This window comes from Prinia subflava, chromosome 1 (assembly GCF_021018805.1).
Source record: "Prinia subflava isolate CZ2003 ecotype Zambia chromosome 1, Cam_Psub_1.2, whole genome shotgun sequence".
NCBI classification, from domain to species: Eukaryota; Metazoa; Chordata; class Aves; order Passeriformes; family Cisticolidae; genus Prinia; species Prinia subflava.
In genome coordinates, this window is record NC_086247.1 from 105412640 (window position 1) to 105428599 (window position 15960).

Consider the following 15960-nt stretch of genomic DNA (forward strand, 5'->3'; position numbering starts at 1 on the left):
GGGATCAATTTGAAACACAGGTGAAATTACCAGCATGTGTTTGGCTGACAAATTCTGTGTTTGAGGATAGAGGTATCCATAATGTTATTTTCATGCCCTTTACATTTAAAATGTCTTCTTTTGAACACTGCAAAGTTCACTTGTCATTTTGGAATTAAAGGTGAGGGTGGCAGGCAAAGAGCCAAAATAACTATCTTTTTTGCCAAATGACACCATTCATCTTGCAGTCTCGAAGTCTTTGTTCGAAGCATTTGTAGTGATTTTCGTTTCAATTGCCTCCAATTTTTGTAGATATCCTTGCAGAGTTTGGCATGGATTGGAACTGAGTGATTCCTTTCCCCCCCCCACACTCTGTACCTATTTTGTTTTGCTAATTCACGTGCCTGCTGCAGGCATCATGTCAGTATCCTCTTCTCCTGCCTTCCAGCGGGACAACATGACAGCGCAGTTTGGCCAGATGAGCTTGAGCCGCCAATCATCCGGAGACAACCCCGAGTCGCCCTCGGGCCCGGTGTACCCCTCGCCCATCCTGCAGCAGCCTGCCCAGCAGACAGGTTACATCATGGCCTCCCCGAGCCAGCAGCTTCCCCCAGGGAGCTTCTCGGGCTCAGGACCGCCGGTGTCCCAGCAGGTGCTGCAGCCGCCGCCCCAGGGCTTCGTGCAGCAGCCACCGCCACCTGCTCAGGTAGGCAGAGCCTTCGCGGCACGGCGCCCTTTGTAACATCAGGGAAGGGAATGTGAATTCCAGATATTTCTTATTTTCCCCCGGTAAAAATTTAGCGGATCTTCAGGCAGCAGGATACTTGCTAAGCCTCTGTCATTTTCTGGGTTTCACTATTTCCTTCCCTCTCCTCAAAACGTTTTCTGAACATATGTTCGTGCTCTGTGACACATCTGCACATGAATATGGAGGAGGAGGGTGAGTAAATGCCCACACTCCTTTTTCCCTGTGCATGTACCAAAAGGGTAAAATGCACATCAGCCCAGGTAGTCGTTAATCATATTTAATTGACTTGAACATGTGAGGTGTCACAGATCAGTAATTTTAACTGTCTTCCTGAAGACTGATTATGTTTTACTGTTCACTACCAAACATCTCTGCTTGTCTCCTGGGTACCTTTACAGAATATTGAAAGTGATTACTGTCAAATGTAAAATGCACAGATGACTTTCTGGCCAATTTTCAAGGCATACACATTAAAAAGACAAATTTCTTTATCCAATTATAACTAACTTCATTTAAATTCTACTTTAAATGGTATTAATAGCATTTTTCTTGGTTTGCTTTTATCCTTTGGAAGAAAAAATGTAAAAATAAAGTAAAAAAACTTCACCATTGCTTTTAACTTTATTGTAAACCCTGTTGGCAGGGGTTGGTTGGTTGGTTTTTTCTTACTGCTTCTCACTGAAAATCTCCACTTGTGTTGCAAGTGGAACCGAATGCAATTCGCTTTGGACATAGGAATGAAGAATTTTTACTGCTATAGTGTTTTAAGTGGGCTAAGGATCTAGTTAATTTGATCACTAATTAACAATAAAAGAAATATGAGGTCTACTGAATGCTGACATGACATAGAGGACCGTGAAATCCATATTTTCTGTGGTTAAAAAATATGCAGCTATTTTTTCTGACAGAAGGCTTGTCAAAAACAAGTTTGAAGGAGCTGAAGTTCAGTAAATTGTGATTTCTTTTACAAAGAATTGAAAATATGGCAAGAAAAATCTTTCTAGGGAAAATTTCACAGTTTTCCAAATGTAGCAAGTTTGGTGTTTTTTAAAAATTTGGAGAAAAAAAATGACCTAAAGAGCAAAATTCCCTGATGAATCTGTCTTCCCGTCTAAATTGTCTCCTAAGTAGAAGTTGTCCAGACTTTGACCTCATGTACAACCCCCAGGTGCCCTCAGTGTTTTCCAGCATTATTTAATCCAGCCTCATGACACTTGTAGTAAACCAGGTGAATGTGAGCACCTCGTTTGACAGGCTGCCACCACAGCAGGCACTGGTGTCTCCCAGCTCTGCCAGCCAGGGTTTCCTGTGGGAGTTGAGTGGGCTGCAGGATGGTGCTGCCTGTCCCAAGAGGGACCCCACGCCACCTCCTCACCCCTCGGGTGAGGCCAGATGTTCAGCTCACCCTGGGGTTGGCCTTGGTCAGCGTGGCATAGGCTGCATGGGGTGGGTTTGCCCACTGCTCCTGCCCCTGGCTGAGCCTTGCTGTTGGATTTCAGCCCTGTGTGCACAGCAGGACGCAAGGTTTTCACTCAACACAGAGTTGTGTTACTTGCTGAAGCTCTGTGCCAAGTCAATCCTTGTACTGGTGCTCCTGAGAGGCAGATCAACTTCTTCACAGGGCAAGTGATGAGGTGCCTTTTCACATACAGGCTGCTGAAGGGTCACTGTGTCTCTGTCCATAGCCCAGCTGCTTTCCTCCTATATTTTAACAAAGTAGAAAGTTACTGACAGCAGAGAAATATCTTTTGGCTTTGCAACAACTTCAGTCATTTCACTGAGGAATGGTTTGTCCTCAGGGGGAAGTGTAGAAAGGTGAGAAATTCAGTGCTGTCTCCTTTCTCTGGTTCTGCAGATAACATCCATCTCCAGCTTGCCGCTGTTCCAAAAAATCCTTGTCCAAAAAAACCTGTGGAAGAGGGCATGGCAGGGTTTATTGTCTGCTGCCCATACCCCTATCCCTTGAAAGCAGAGTGGCCTTGGTGTGCAAGAAGGGTGAGAGGGCAAGCACTCCCTGCATCTGCATGCACAGATGAGAGCTTCTGAGTCACCTTTCAGGTTTTAGTCCATTCACTTAAGTCCTAGAAAGTGGTTTGGATACTGCATGCAGCACGTGTAAAGCAAAGAGGGAATCCTTCTTATAAAAAGATGAGTGAATCCTTGGGAAGTAGTAGTTCTTCTGCCCTGAGAGCTTAGCTTTCTGTACACAGCAGGTAGATCCGAAATCCTTGTCCTGCCCGTGGCACAGCTCCACTGTGGCAGTGGCTGTTGTCAGTCAGAGTCAGCTGCTGTTACTCTTTGGGGCTCAGATGCAATAGTAAGGCTGCTCTCAGACACCATAGCAGGTGGTCTGAGGCAGGCTCTGGGAGAAAAAGAAAGCAATAAAGATGGTAAATGGAAGCAAAACATTATGTGATGCATTAATCAATGCAATGCAATAAATGTAAAAGCATTTCTGTATCTTAGATGTTGCTATTGAATTTATACCAGTATAAAAGAGGCAAGACTTTAATGGCTAATTAGTTCCTGTAAATGCACTGCTGATAAGGTTGGCTGTGATACCCTTGTATGCTGTTGGAAAATAGCAGTGAAAACAGGGGTGGAGATCCTGTGAGTATGATCATTTCCTTTGGGAACTGAAAGGAGGAGAAAGAAATGCTTCAAGCCTACACCCCCAATGATACTGCATTTAAATTATTAGCTTTTCTATTAAAGTTCGGTTAAATGTGGCTGTACAGCTGCTCTCCAAGATTCTTTCTCCCAGTCTGTATTAAAGCAGAAGCAGACTGAGTTTGAAATGATATGCCTAAGAAGTGGTGAAAGAAACTTCCGGGTTTCTTTTTGCTTCCTCTTTTGTCACAGATATTCCACAGCTTGATAAAAAAGTCATCATTTAATAAACTGAAAATAGAGAATTCTCTTTGTTCAGCCAATTAGGGAAAAAAAAAAAAATCCAAGCCAAATACGAAATGTTACCTGAGGTTTTCTGAAAGGGATTTTTACCAGCAAATGCCTGTTTGCTTTCTGTCATTAATATCAAATATATATATCTTTGCTTTCTTTATGTTCAGTTTCTTCTCTTTCTGATAGTTTTTCTGTAGCACTTATGGACTAAACACTTTAACAGAAGTCCACGTTCTGCTTTGTAGTACTTTATCAATGGCGCCTGTCTTTGCCTCTGTAAATGAAGAAGTGGAAAAAATGCGAATATTATGTCAGTGGGAAAGGATATCCTCCCTTAAAAGTTATTTTCTCTGACTCATTCTTTCTGGAAGGTATACTGGCAAAACGATATCCAAAAGTGAGATGGCATGAATTCTTGGAGAGGCTTGGAGATGTAATTAACATGTTGAGGGATTTTTCACCTGAATTAATTTTGTGTCATCATTAATTTTGTGTCATCTTTAATCTGCCTCTTTGCAGAAGCCTGCTCCTTGAGAGTCTGTAATGACCCTAAGACAAAATCTTTATTCTTACCATATCTCCTCTAGGAAACTTGTTATGAAAGAGGTTGGGGAGACACTGCAAATGAGCAGGGCTTTCCTTGATGATCTTTGAAAATTATATTCGAGGACATCTTACAAGGCATTATTTTTTGTTACCTGCTACTGTAATTATTGTGGAGGGGGCAGGGAGGAAAAGACCTTGAATGGCTGATCCCTCTCAGTTAGATACCGGGAAGAAATGGCACCTTCATCTGTCCATGCATCACTGGGGTTTCTCTTGTCTTCTTCACTCCCATTTATGTGACTCTTACCAGTTGCATTAGCGGTGGTGTCAGCATCTGGCTGAAGGTGCTAGTCCAGACCTTTCTGGATGTCAGCAGTGTTAAGAGAAGGCAGAGTGCCAGTCCAATGACGGAATCAAGCCGTAAGCCAGGAGGGAGGCAGTTTATGAAAGCAAAATCATCCTGAAGTGTGTGTGGACTCCTGATCCTGCCACGAGGAAATGGACAATGTTCCAGTGAATTTCATGGAGAGCAGCCAGAGAGACACCCAGCCCCATACAGGGTTCCAGGCTGTATGTGGACAAAACAGAGCAGAAATCCAGTGCTGCACTGAGTCTCTGAGTATCACCTAGGGGCAAAGCACACTGGAAGGAGGAAAAAGTAATGTCTGACTGTGCCATTTCAGGAGTGGCTTTGAAGTGATATGCCCAGTCCTGGCATTTAAGGAATTTAAGTTAAAGTGTTATGTAGGAGAGAAAAATCAGAATGCAGTGGAATGGTCAGCCTACCAACAAGGTAATTATTAAAAATCATACAAAAAAAAATTTTTAACAGTGTCAAGGATTAATATCGAAACACTCCTCTTTTAGACTAAAGGTGGCATTTTTTTAGGTTATGGTCTTAGAAACATATCTTTTGGTTAATTTATTTTACTTTTAGGGTAATTGCATAGCTGCATTGGCATGCTTGTTAATGCCATGGAAACATTCTGGTTCTGTAAATAAACTGTTTTACAAGAAAAAGGTTAAAGGTTAGATTGTGCATTTCACATGGGAATGTGACTGAAGTGTAATTTGGCATGTTGGTTGGCTGCTACAGAAATATGGTTTTGTGTTGAAGAGCACATAAGTAAATGTTTCAGTAACACTGATGTGATGAGAAACTAAAAAAATCAAGAGGATCAGAGTAGATGATGTAAGTGATACTTGTTATCTCTGATCCATCTAATTCCACTGTTCACCAAAGTAGAATCAGAAAGGAAAAATAACATTTCAATTACTGACACATAGATGTACTCAAGATAAATGAGAATGGATGCTTCCAAGCCCCTTAAGCATAAAAGACCTATTTTGGACCATGTTTATATTTTCCACTAAACCCTTTTGTGAATGTGTGAGCTTAAAAAAAAAACCCAAAAACCGGACTCACACTAAACAAAAGATGAACAAACAAAATCAAAAACAAAAACAAAACACACACAAAACCCCAAAACAACAAAACTTACCAAAAGCCAGATCTCCTGTTTTCATGTCATGTATGCATGACTGTCTAATTATTCCATTAATCTTTATAAGTGAAATAATTTTTTTTACCCCTATACTACTGACCATTTTTTCATGCTGATAGATTGTACTCTCATAAATTTTTAAGTGGGTTGATTAACAAATCACTCCAATGAATTGAGAAAATGGGAGCAAGGAAGACAACCCTTTGACTAACCCTGAGATTTTATGTGTGTGGTAAAAATAAAAAGGTGTATGCTTCAGTTTATATGTTGCTCAACATGTTCACCTGACTTCATAACAGATTTTTAGGTTATGTTTTGAGCTTAATATCTACAGAATAATTTCCCACGAGATAATTCTCATTATTGTCAAATGCTCGTGTATTTTTAAATATCTAGGGGCTTGTCTGCACTGGAAAATGAGGAAGTTGAGGGCAGATCAAATAAATGCTTTAAGTGAGATTAAGATGCTAGGAGGATAAGTTAGAGTATTTCCATGGGGGTTTAATATTCTTTAGTTTGTAGAATATGTTAATAGAAAATAAAGAATACTTGAAAGAATGTCTATTCTGTTCCTCTGCTCCAAGGCTGGATCTACTCTTTGCATTGACTTGACTTGGAGTGAATCTCCTCATTCTTTCAAGCCTCCTGTAGTAGAGTGTTGCTGAGAACAATCAGCTGTCCACGAGATGAGTTTATCACACTAAACTTTCCTGATCCACAGTTTATACTGCTTAAAGAATGATTTTGCACCTTAAATGTGGGTCCACTTTCCTATTCCTTGTGGCTTTTCTTTGCAGAGAAACAAATCCATAGTGGTGGTGTCCATTCTACAAGGGCATTTTGGTTTTGTTACGTTATTCACTTACAAAACAAATGGCTTGAGGGCAGGCAGTAGCCATTATTGTCTGGAGGGAGGGTAGCTTATAACATTTTCCAGTCGGAACCTTCTTTTTCTCATACTTGTTTGAATCAGGCTGATATAAGCAGAAAGAGGAGGGGTAGAAATCAATTCATTGAAAAGCAGATTAATGGACCTTGAAGAATTAATGGTTGTTCAGCTTCTTGATTGACAGATGCTGTTGACTCTCAGTTGGTCTGTGGGGTTAACTTCACCAACACCACCCAGTCCAGTTTGGTTAATCCTAATCCTTCTCCCACCACAGTTACCCATTCAGTAAGATTCTGCTTGCCCAAGTAGCAATCCATAGCCTATTCTTGCCTAGTCTTTTGTGTCTATGACTTTTTTTTTTCATCATCTGAGATTGGAAAATTTTCCAAGGAAAATTTCTGATCTCTCTTATGATGTCCCAGCTGTAGTTACCTTTACGCTGCTAACTTTATGGATGATCAGATTGAATGATCTGTAGCAGGGATATTTCTTCCATGCAAATAAAAGTGGCAAAACTAGTTCTTGTTTTTGCATGGAAAAAAAAGCATTTGGTCTCACTCTGTGCATATGTCTATGTAGAATAAGTGCTATGCACAAAGTGAGAAAAAAATTGTATGGTTTATTAAGAAATGCTGACAGCTGTGGCAGAAGCTGGGAGAGAAGCAATGTTCTCCCAAGCCTGTGTCCCTCTGCAGTCTGTTCATACCATCCATTGCCAAACTCTGTCAGACGCCTACAGTATCCCTGACAGCTGAAAATGAAAAATTTTGAGTGCTTTGAACTTGTGAAGGGTCAGTTGAAAACTGTTTAGCTCAAATGTCTCAGTAACAGTGGTGTGACATGTATTGGAAAAATCTTTTGCTCCAGTCACCCTCAAACTTTCACGTTCACCTGTGTGATAAGGAGATGTAGTACACGTTTCTATGTAATGACAATAATGAAAGAAAAAAAAAAAGAAGGCCATCTAGCAGAATTTGTTGACTTAATGCCCGCCTCAGCTCCTGCAAGAAAACAGCGATGATGATTTTTTGAACTGTAATTGTTTTCACACCAAAAGCGAGAAAGGCTTTAGAGGTACATGTTCATGTAAGGAGGGATGTACCTGTTAAACAGAAGCATCAATCTGATAATTTCCTTACAAATGTTAAGGGTGCACACACTCCATCTTGCTCTCCACCTTGTTTCTACATATTTGTACTCCAGGCCATTCCTTGCTTTGAATAGACCATTTTCTTCAGAGTTCCTTTAATGGTTCAGCATGCTGTCTGTATGTGTTATGTTGATATGGAAAGTGTTGTTTGCATCCATTTTTCTGCAGCTTTTGATACGTTACTGTGATAAAATGTTACTGTGATATTTTTTCTTCAGTAAATACGTTTAGCTTTTTATGACTCCTATAAGGTTTTTTTCTCTTTCAATTACAAGTCTTTTATTTCCTGTTTCTTAAAGCATCTGAAAATAAAGGTGAGCATTGATGGCCCTTTTCCTAGCACAGCTGAAAGCAAGCAGCTTTGAAGAGAAAGGAGGCAAACTTCTTGTTCTGATTGCCGTTACCACTAATATGCTTGACTTGCTCCCCCTCCCTGATTTGTTCTACGAGTCTTTGATCTCTAGAGTTTAATGTTCTCTTTCTTTGCAGATGCCAGTGTATTATTACCCATCTGGTCAGTACCCTACCTCAACAACTCAGCAGTACAGACCCATTGCCTCAGTTCAGTACAACGCACAGCGGAGTCAACAGATCCCCCAGACTGCCCAGCAAGCAGGTATGTACACCTGGTACTCATTCCTTCAGCTGCTCGCAGTGCCTGTGCTGGTGCAACCTGTTGGGTGTGAATAGCAGAGGAGAGAGCTGGTTGCTGTTCTGTTTCAAAATACGGTGAAATTACAAATTGAGAAACCCTTTACTTTGACATCCCAGGCAATGGAAGAGTAGAGGTTACATCCTCCATCGCTGCTGTCCTGCATGCAGTGCTGCTCTGTCCTCAGTGTCCATGCTCCAAGTGGCTGGGCAGAGAGGGAGCTGGTGTGAACAGTCACACTGCGCGTTCAAGCCTGTTGTTATAATTTTCAGATGGCACAAAAATAACAACGTGACTCTCTATATGATGGTAAAATGAGAGCAAACTTTATTCTTCTAAATTCTACTTTTATAGAGTTGTTCGGTATAAAGAACATGATTGGTTATTCAGAGTCTACATCCTTTTATAAACATGTTTTACCAGTAAACATGTTGGAAAAACACCACCTGCAGATGGTTTCTCACTTCCCAAGGTTTCTTTGAATTCCTCCTTAAGATTTTCCCAGGCTAGAATGAGGAAGTTCCTCACTTGCCTTTCACACAGACACTGGCAGAGCCTGAAGCCTAAATTCAGACCAATTGTCTGCACCCATACAAGCCAACTGTTGTGGTTGCCCTCCGTCATGGGAACTCCTCGAGCGGTTGTGCCACCCCCGTGGTGGGCGGGTCTGCAGTGCTGCAGAGGGGGCCGGCTGTGCCCTGGCGCCCTGCGCTGTCCCTGGGCCCGAGGAGCAGCTGGGCCGCGCCGTGCGGCTGGAAGGGGGGCCGTTACACTGTAAGAGAGTGAGTAGCAGGTCTCACAGTGAACCGGTCTCTTTTCCTGCTGCGTCATGCCACTGCGGATGACTCCAGAGTAAAGGGGCAGAGGGAGAGCTGGGCTGGTGTGTGCTGGGAGAGAGCAGGAATTGTGGTTGTCGAGGACTCGTCGCATTTCAAGGGAATAAACAATTCTGCTGTTTGAGATACTTTATTTGTTTATTTCCCGCCTGTTTCTTTAGTGTGCAGCTTCCCTCACAGGCCGTCTCAAACTCAAACAGTAACAGGGTAGGGGGAAGAGGTGGAGGGGTGGGTATTGTTTTTCCCAATGTGCCAAGTAGAATAAAGCATTCATCGTTCGATCTCAGTTCGGCAGAAACCCTTTAGAATGGCAAAGCAGATTCCCTGCAAGAGCCTTGATGTGAAAGTCATTTAAGATGCAAGTCAAGAGCCCAGACATGAGATATGAACAAGACTTATGGGGTCATCCAGCTTGTCAACCTATCTCTGTAATGTGACTGCTGGCAATTTTGTTCCTCTCTCTTGGGCACTTAAGGAGACAAAGACACAGCAAACATAGCTATAACTAAGCAATTCATTACTTGTTTTTAATGATGTTCTGTGTTCTAATAAAATTGGTGACATTTTGGTCGGTGTCAGTGGTGACTGACTGTGTCTGCTTTCATACCTTCATATTATACATTCCTGAGAGAGAAGAGGGTGAAGTATTGCACAAAGGTCATCTGTCTCTTCTTGCTTCTCCTGCTTGACAGTGTGATACCATATTCATTATCTCTATATAGTGGATCCTTGAAACAAAGTGCAAATCAACTTAGATGACATTATCTGGATCTACTGTGTTGTTATAAAACCATATTTATCAGTTTAATGCTACGTCTATAGCCTAGAGAAGATTAATGGTAAGTGATATGCACAAGAGATGGTCTGAAGTACAAGTGATGAGGAGAAGATCCAGCTGTGTGAAAATCCTAGTTTTAAAGATATATTGTAGCACAGGAGCTGTTATGTGTGAGTGCAGACAATGCAGAGATGCAAATGCTAATTTTGTTTCGGTGTTTTGTTTACTGCATCATTCTACTTACATGTTTGGAAAACATGAGTCAAGGAGTTTGTGTAAAATCTCTATTGCATCAGTCTTTCCCTGCAATTCGCTCCTTCAGCTGCCTGCTCGGTTGGAAGCATTATTTTTATCTCTTGTTTAAAAAGAAAAACATTGTGTCTACAGTTTAGTCTCCCTGCTGTGGCGATCATTTTAAGTGTTTACCTATTCTCAGATCTTGAGCCATGTCTGAAAACAATTTTGCCCCCTGGTTCATCCCTTTGGCCTCTGATACATCCCTTCCCCGAGTTACGGTCCCAGCGTGTGCTGTGTGACAGGAAGCAGATTGCAGGTCCTTACAGATCTTGACTTGGTGGTGGTGTAGGAATCGTTCAGATTTACGTTCCACTGCATCTTGTGATATTTGGGAAGCAAATAGCTGTGTATGACCAGAAAATAGCAATACACAGGACTTCCATTTTCCTTCCCACACAGACTTAGTTTCAGATCAGCACATGAGGAGCCAGGGATAATAAGGGGCCGGAAAAAGAAATTATGATGGAAAATAGTGTTGGTGAAACAGAGTGTAGTACAGGAATACTGAGGATGCGAAGGATGAACAAATGGGAAGGAGGCAGATGGAAAGATGGTTTCTGAAATGGTTTCCCCAAAGACCTCACATCACTTGCTGCTGCTTTGGAGAGAGGACAGCTGCAATGCAGGCGGGCCCATGGGAGCCCAGCTGGCTGCCTGGACCTGCCGGCTGGCTCTGACAGCAGGGTGAGCAAGGAGACAACCTCAGCCTGGCAGCTCAGGAAATACTGTATTAAAAGTTTGCCTGCCTGGAGTAGCTTTTAGAAGCTTTCAAAGAAACAACAAGGAGTTCAGATCTTACTTCCCTTGCTTTGGGATGCAGAGGTCAAACTTTGATCTGATATTAGCAATTTGTTTCCATTTTTGTTAGAAAAGGTCTCTTCAGGACGAAGCAGTATTGATGACTTTTACAGCAAACAGCTAAAGTAAAATGTCTGCACGGCATCTGTGGTGGCTGAGGGAGCCTGTACTCTCTCGTGGCTCTGGAAGGAGAGCAATATTGAGTTAAAAAGGCTCCAGGGCAGAAAAAAGGATGAGCTCACCTAAAATTAGATTAGAACTCTGGCAGGGATAAATCATTTGGAGAGAAGGCTGAAAACACTTTGTGTGTTTGTTTACCTTTTGTTATTTTTATTTGCCTACCTGCTGGCTTGTGTGAGAACCTAAGTGACCCATTTCTGACAGAAGCCTAGTACAAACAGTGTCCTCCATGAAGATTTTTGTACAAACGTCTGCCATTTGAACCATGTTCATTTCTGTTCAAGCCAAAGTGTGGTATCGCTTTAAACAGAAATACTTATGTTTCACTTGTGCCATTGTTGCTCTTCTCCATTATGCTTTTTCTGCACCATTTTAGTGCTCAGTGCAAAGTTTTTCAAAGTGCTGCCGTTGGGTGGGGCCAGGGCTGAGCTGGTGTCTGTCACACCATGGCATACCTAGGACGTCATGGGTGGATTCTCGGGGTGTGTTCAGGCAGGTATTCTCAAAAACAGTATGCTCATTTTTCAAACCATTTGGGTATGCTGCTGTTATCCATTTCAGCACTCTGTAACAGGTGATAGTATGAAGTGCCCAGTTTTGTAAGCACATGGAAGAAAGCAGTATTTCTGTATTAACATCTAGCAACACTCTGTAAATTGCATGTCTGGCATCATCAGTATTTCATTCTTCAGTAATTATCTCTATTTTGATAGACTGATCCTAGTTACTGTCTGAGTAGAAAAATAGAGATGTATTGATGATAAATCAGTAATTATTTCTATTTTTCTCATGATAGAAGAAGCCAGAAATGTGTTATTTTATATCAGTGTCTCTATTTTCTTCCATTTTAGAAAATGCTGAGCACTTTGAGGATTTTTCTTCTCTGAAGTGTTTCATAAGTATGAGCTGGATAAATACATGGGTATTATCTTCAGATGTGCAACTGTTCTTATTGCCTTTCACAAATGAACAAGCTGCAACAAATTACATGATTTTTTTTTCCTTCTCTGGTTTATTGTTGTATGTTTGTCTCATGTTCCAGATAATTTCGGAGTGCAACAGAAATTTCATGGATAAAATAATATTTATCTTCTTGCTTGGGCCTAGATCTAAGAGACTGTTAGCCTGATTTATCAGGCAGTTGTAAGGTAAAAGTCTGTGGAGTGTGTTTTGCATTAGCAATGAATTAATCTTTTGAGGAGATAAAAGCTAATATCTGTAGTACTTTGATAGTAAGTTTTCCTGCCAAAAGTTTACAATATAATATTTCCAGACAAAGTAAGATGCTCTTTGACATAATTTGTTGTTCTGTAATTCTGGCAATTAATGTAATGATTTTAGGATTTCTCATACAGTCAAGAATGAACAAATAATGCCATTATAACCTGTTTCAGGGCCCAGATAGCATGAGAAGACTCAGAGAGCACAGGAAATCTCTCTGGTTTTTTGGTTTTTTTTTTCCTAAAAGCAATATATTTGTTTGTGTACAGTAGGTAAAGAAAGTCCTTATGTGAGGAAAGTATATATCTGAACACTGTCTGGATGTACAATCCTTGCTTAATCAGGATTCATGGATCTTCTGTAAACAGCAAGTGTTTGTCTTGAAGAAAAGATTCCTGATGGAGAACAGAATTATAAGCCTTTACAGCTTTCAGTAAAGTAGAAGGGGTAATTGTCTCTTTAATGCATCTGTGAAACAAATTTTAAGTGAAGGCAAAATGTACCTTAACAGAGTCCATGAATTTGTTTAGGTAGGAATCAGAGTCAAATAGACAATGAAATACTGAATTTTTGCTTAATTTAATCATTCCAGTGTCAGCATAATTGAAGAGTGCTTACTTCAAGCCTCTTTCATCCTCTTTGTCTTCTGAAAGCATTTGTCATTATAAACTGATACTTAGTGGGAAAAAATGGGGGAAGGGAAATGTGCAGCACTAAAAAAAATTGGTTTGTTATCATGGTCATTAGAGAACCTTATAAAGAAAGATTGTTGCTTTCTACCTTCATTAGCAACCTGACAGGAGCTCATGGTCCATGATGGATTTGTTTGCATAATTCTGTCTATAATTTCACTGCTTATATAAACATAAACAACTTCAATTTTTAAGTATCTAATTATCTGAAGAAACTATTTCTCTAACAGTAATTGCTTACTGCAGTATTGAAACAGATTTGTATGGAAGGTGTCCATCTGTGTTCAATGCTGCTTTTCTCAGCAGATACTGTTGCTCCTAAAAAGCATTGCAAGGGGGGTGCATCTCATTTTCACAGAGGCTTGACAGGAATGGGAGGGACAGAGCCCTACTGTTCTAGATACTTAAGTGTAGTGCTATGCTCATTAATAATGATGGTAGGCTTGGAAATTTAAGGGAATTTTGTGAAGTAGTAGGACTAGATCAAGAAGGAGTTTGCAGCAATTTCAGTTGGACTAAGTTTGAAATGGTGATCTTGAAGTGATACACACCGAGATCATTAGTTTCTGTTCAAGTATTTTGTGTTCAAATTGTCCAGAAGCTTAGAGCTTTACCTACAAGCACACTTCCATTTAGACAGGATGTCTCAGCCCATGCTATGTGAAGTTTTGTGCTCTGGATTTCATTCTCCCTACTGCCTGAGGAGGATGCTGTGACCGAATAATTCATTCAAGACTTTCTGAAAAGATTCCTGAAAGAGTCAGGACCAGGGCTTAATTTTTTTTTCAATTTCTGGTCTTAAAAACACTAAATCCTTTTGTCTTTCTGACATTATGCAATAGTGCTGCACTAGTACTGAGTCAGCATTCAACTTTACAGAATATCTGTAATTTAAATTAATAGCAAAATTAATACTACCACACTCCTACAGCATACCTGACTCTGAAAATTAAAAGGTGAAATTACTTTTGTCAAAAAGCTTTGTTCTTCCTCACATGACTTGTTTAATTATTCAGCATTCACACCAGGAGAGAGCAAATATTCAGGGAAGAAAACACTGGTAGGTTCAGCAGCAAGAATAGTCTTAAGACAGGCACTTATTTCTGGTTTTCTGTCAAGGCTTCACAAGTTGTTTTCAACTTCTCTAATACTAATTAGAATTTAAGCCATTTCTGACAGTATTTCTAGAGTTTCGAAGTAAAATACAATTTTTTTAATTGCAATTTTGTTCTACAGAACGTGTTGGTCTCCTGTCAATTAATGTACAGGAACAACAGAGAAAGAAGATTTCTAACAGCACTGTACACTAGATAGAACTTCAAAATAGCCTCTGTAAAAATTTAAGGCCACATGAAAATGAAGGTAGCACACCAAGGTATTCAACAATGTCTACAAAGAATCTTTGTATTTCTGTCTTTTCTTTGCCAAAAAGAGTTACACATCATCTCTACTGCTGATTCTGTGTTGGATCAAGATGCAGCGCTCCCGCTTCTTGAGGTGGAATTTTCCAGCACTGAATAATTGAGGGGTTAATATTGTCGTCCTTGAGAGCAAAGGCAGATTTTTTTTTTTTTTAAATTTTTTTTTTTTAATTTTTTTTATTTTTTCTTTTCTGATACCATCCTGCCATTGGTAAAACTGGTGGAGCCCCACCACTGACAGAATTGCAAGAAAGCCTCTCTGGAGGGGCAGAGGCCATCTCCAGCTCTGCTTCAGGCACGCTGCTCACAGTAGGTCTGTAGACTTTGGGGCCCAGTTCTCTGTAGCTGTTCTGCAGATGAAAGCATGCAGCAGGATGCAGAAGCTGAGGGCTTTTGGGTCGCAGCTAATAATGCAAAAAATATTCTGAATGTACACCAGAGATCTGCACTGCGGGAAGGAGGAGCAGGGAGAGCTTCTGCCTCACAGTTGCTATTGATTGAGGATTTAGGAATCGAAGCACGCTTTGCAGTTGTAAAACTCTCTAGAGCAGGACACATATTTAGATGGGGTTGCAGTAGAAGAGTTTTGTGTGTGTGTGCTGGAGAGAGGCCCACAGCACGTGTTCAGTGTCAGGGCGGAGGAACTCAGGAATGATGTCGCAGTAACTGAAGCAGTGCTCTGCTAATCAGTCCTGATACATAACAAAGTCCCAGTGTCTTTAACTGAATTTTGTTCAGCCTTTGTCACAGGCTCTTATTGTTTAAAATTTACCTAAATTACCCACAAGAGCAGCGTTCCCCTGCAATTGCAAGCATATATTTATTTTGACTCACCAGTGGTAGTTATATAGAATGTATGAATTTATATAGCAATTGAGCAATTGTTGAAAGTTCTCCTTTGTTTGTTTGCAAGTGAAATAATGGTGACAGTATGGGTGTATGAAGGAGACAGCCCTCGAGTCTTCCCAAAGAAAGCAGCTGTTTTCCTTAGCAACTGGCAAGGATTTGCGATACCCGTGTAAATAGTTCTTCACCTCTTCCCCAAGTCCTGCTCTCTGTTGCAGCTCACTCATTACTTTCTGCACCAGAGCAGAAAGCATTCCAGCAGCATGAGCTAATTGTAATGCGTGATGGCTGGTAGCTGTCATTGGTATTGAACAGAAAATAAAAATAATTGAATTTGCTGTCTGAGTGTCTGGTTCTAACAGCTTGATTATTTCTGTTATTACTAGTAATACATAGCCCCTGCTGAGGTTTCACTTCCAGTGGGTATCTCTGGCATTTGTCATTATGAGTGATAAGGATAAACACAGGTTTCCTTACTGCAGGCCCTGGTGAATGTTCTTTCATGCCTGATAGAATGT

General features: G+C 40.8%; 1 protein-coding gene across 17 annotated transcripts in view; it reads left to right on the top strand.

The window, feature by feature from the left end:
- ARPP21 (cAMP regulated phosphoprotein 21) overlaps positions 1-15960 on the top strand; it is a 195953-nt gene that overhangs the window by 151498 nt on the left and 28495 nt on the right. For all 17 annotated transcript variants that reach the window (XM_063406253.1, XM_063406248.1, XM_063406280.1 and 14 more), the window contains 2 exons: positions 428-685; positions 8211-8337. In XM_063406253.1, the coding sequence (XP_063262323.1) occupies positions 428-685; positions 8211-8337 (385 nt within the window). The remainder of the gene's footprint in view (positions 1-427; positions 686-8210; positions 8338-15960) is intronic.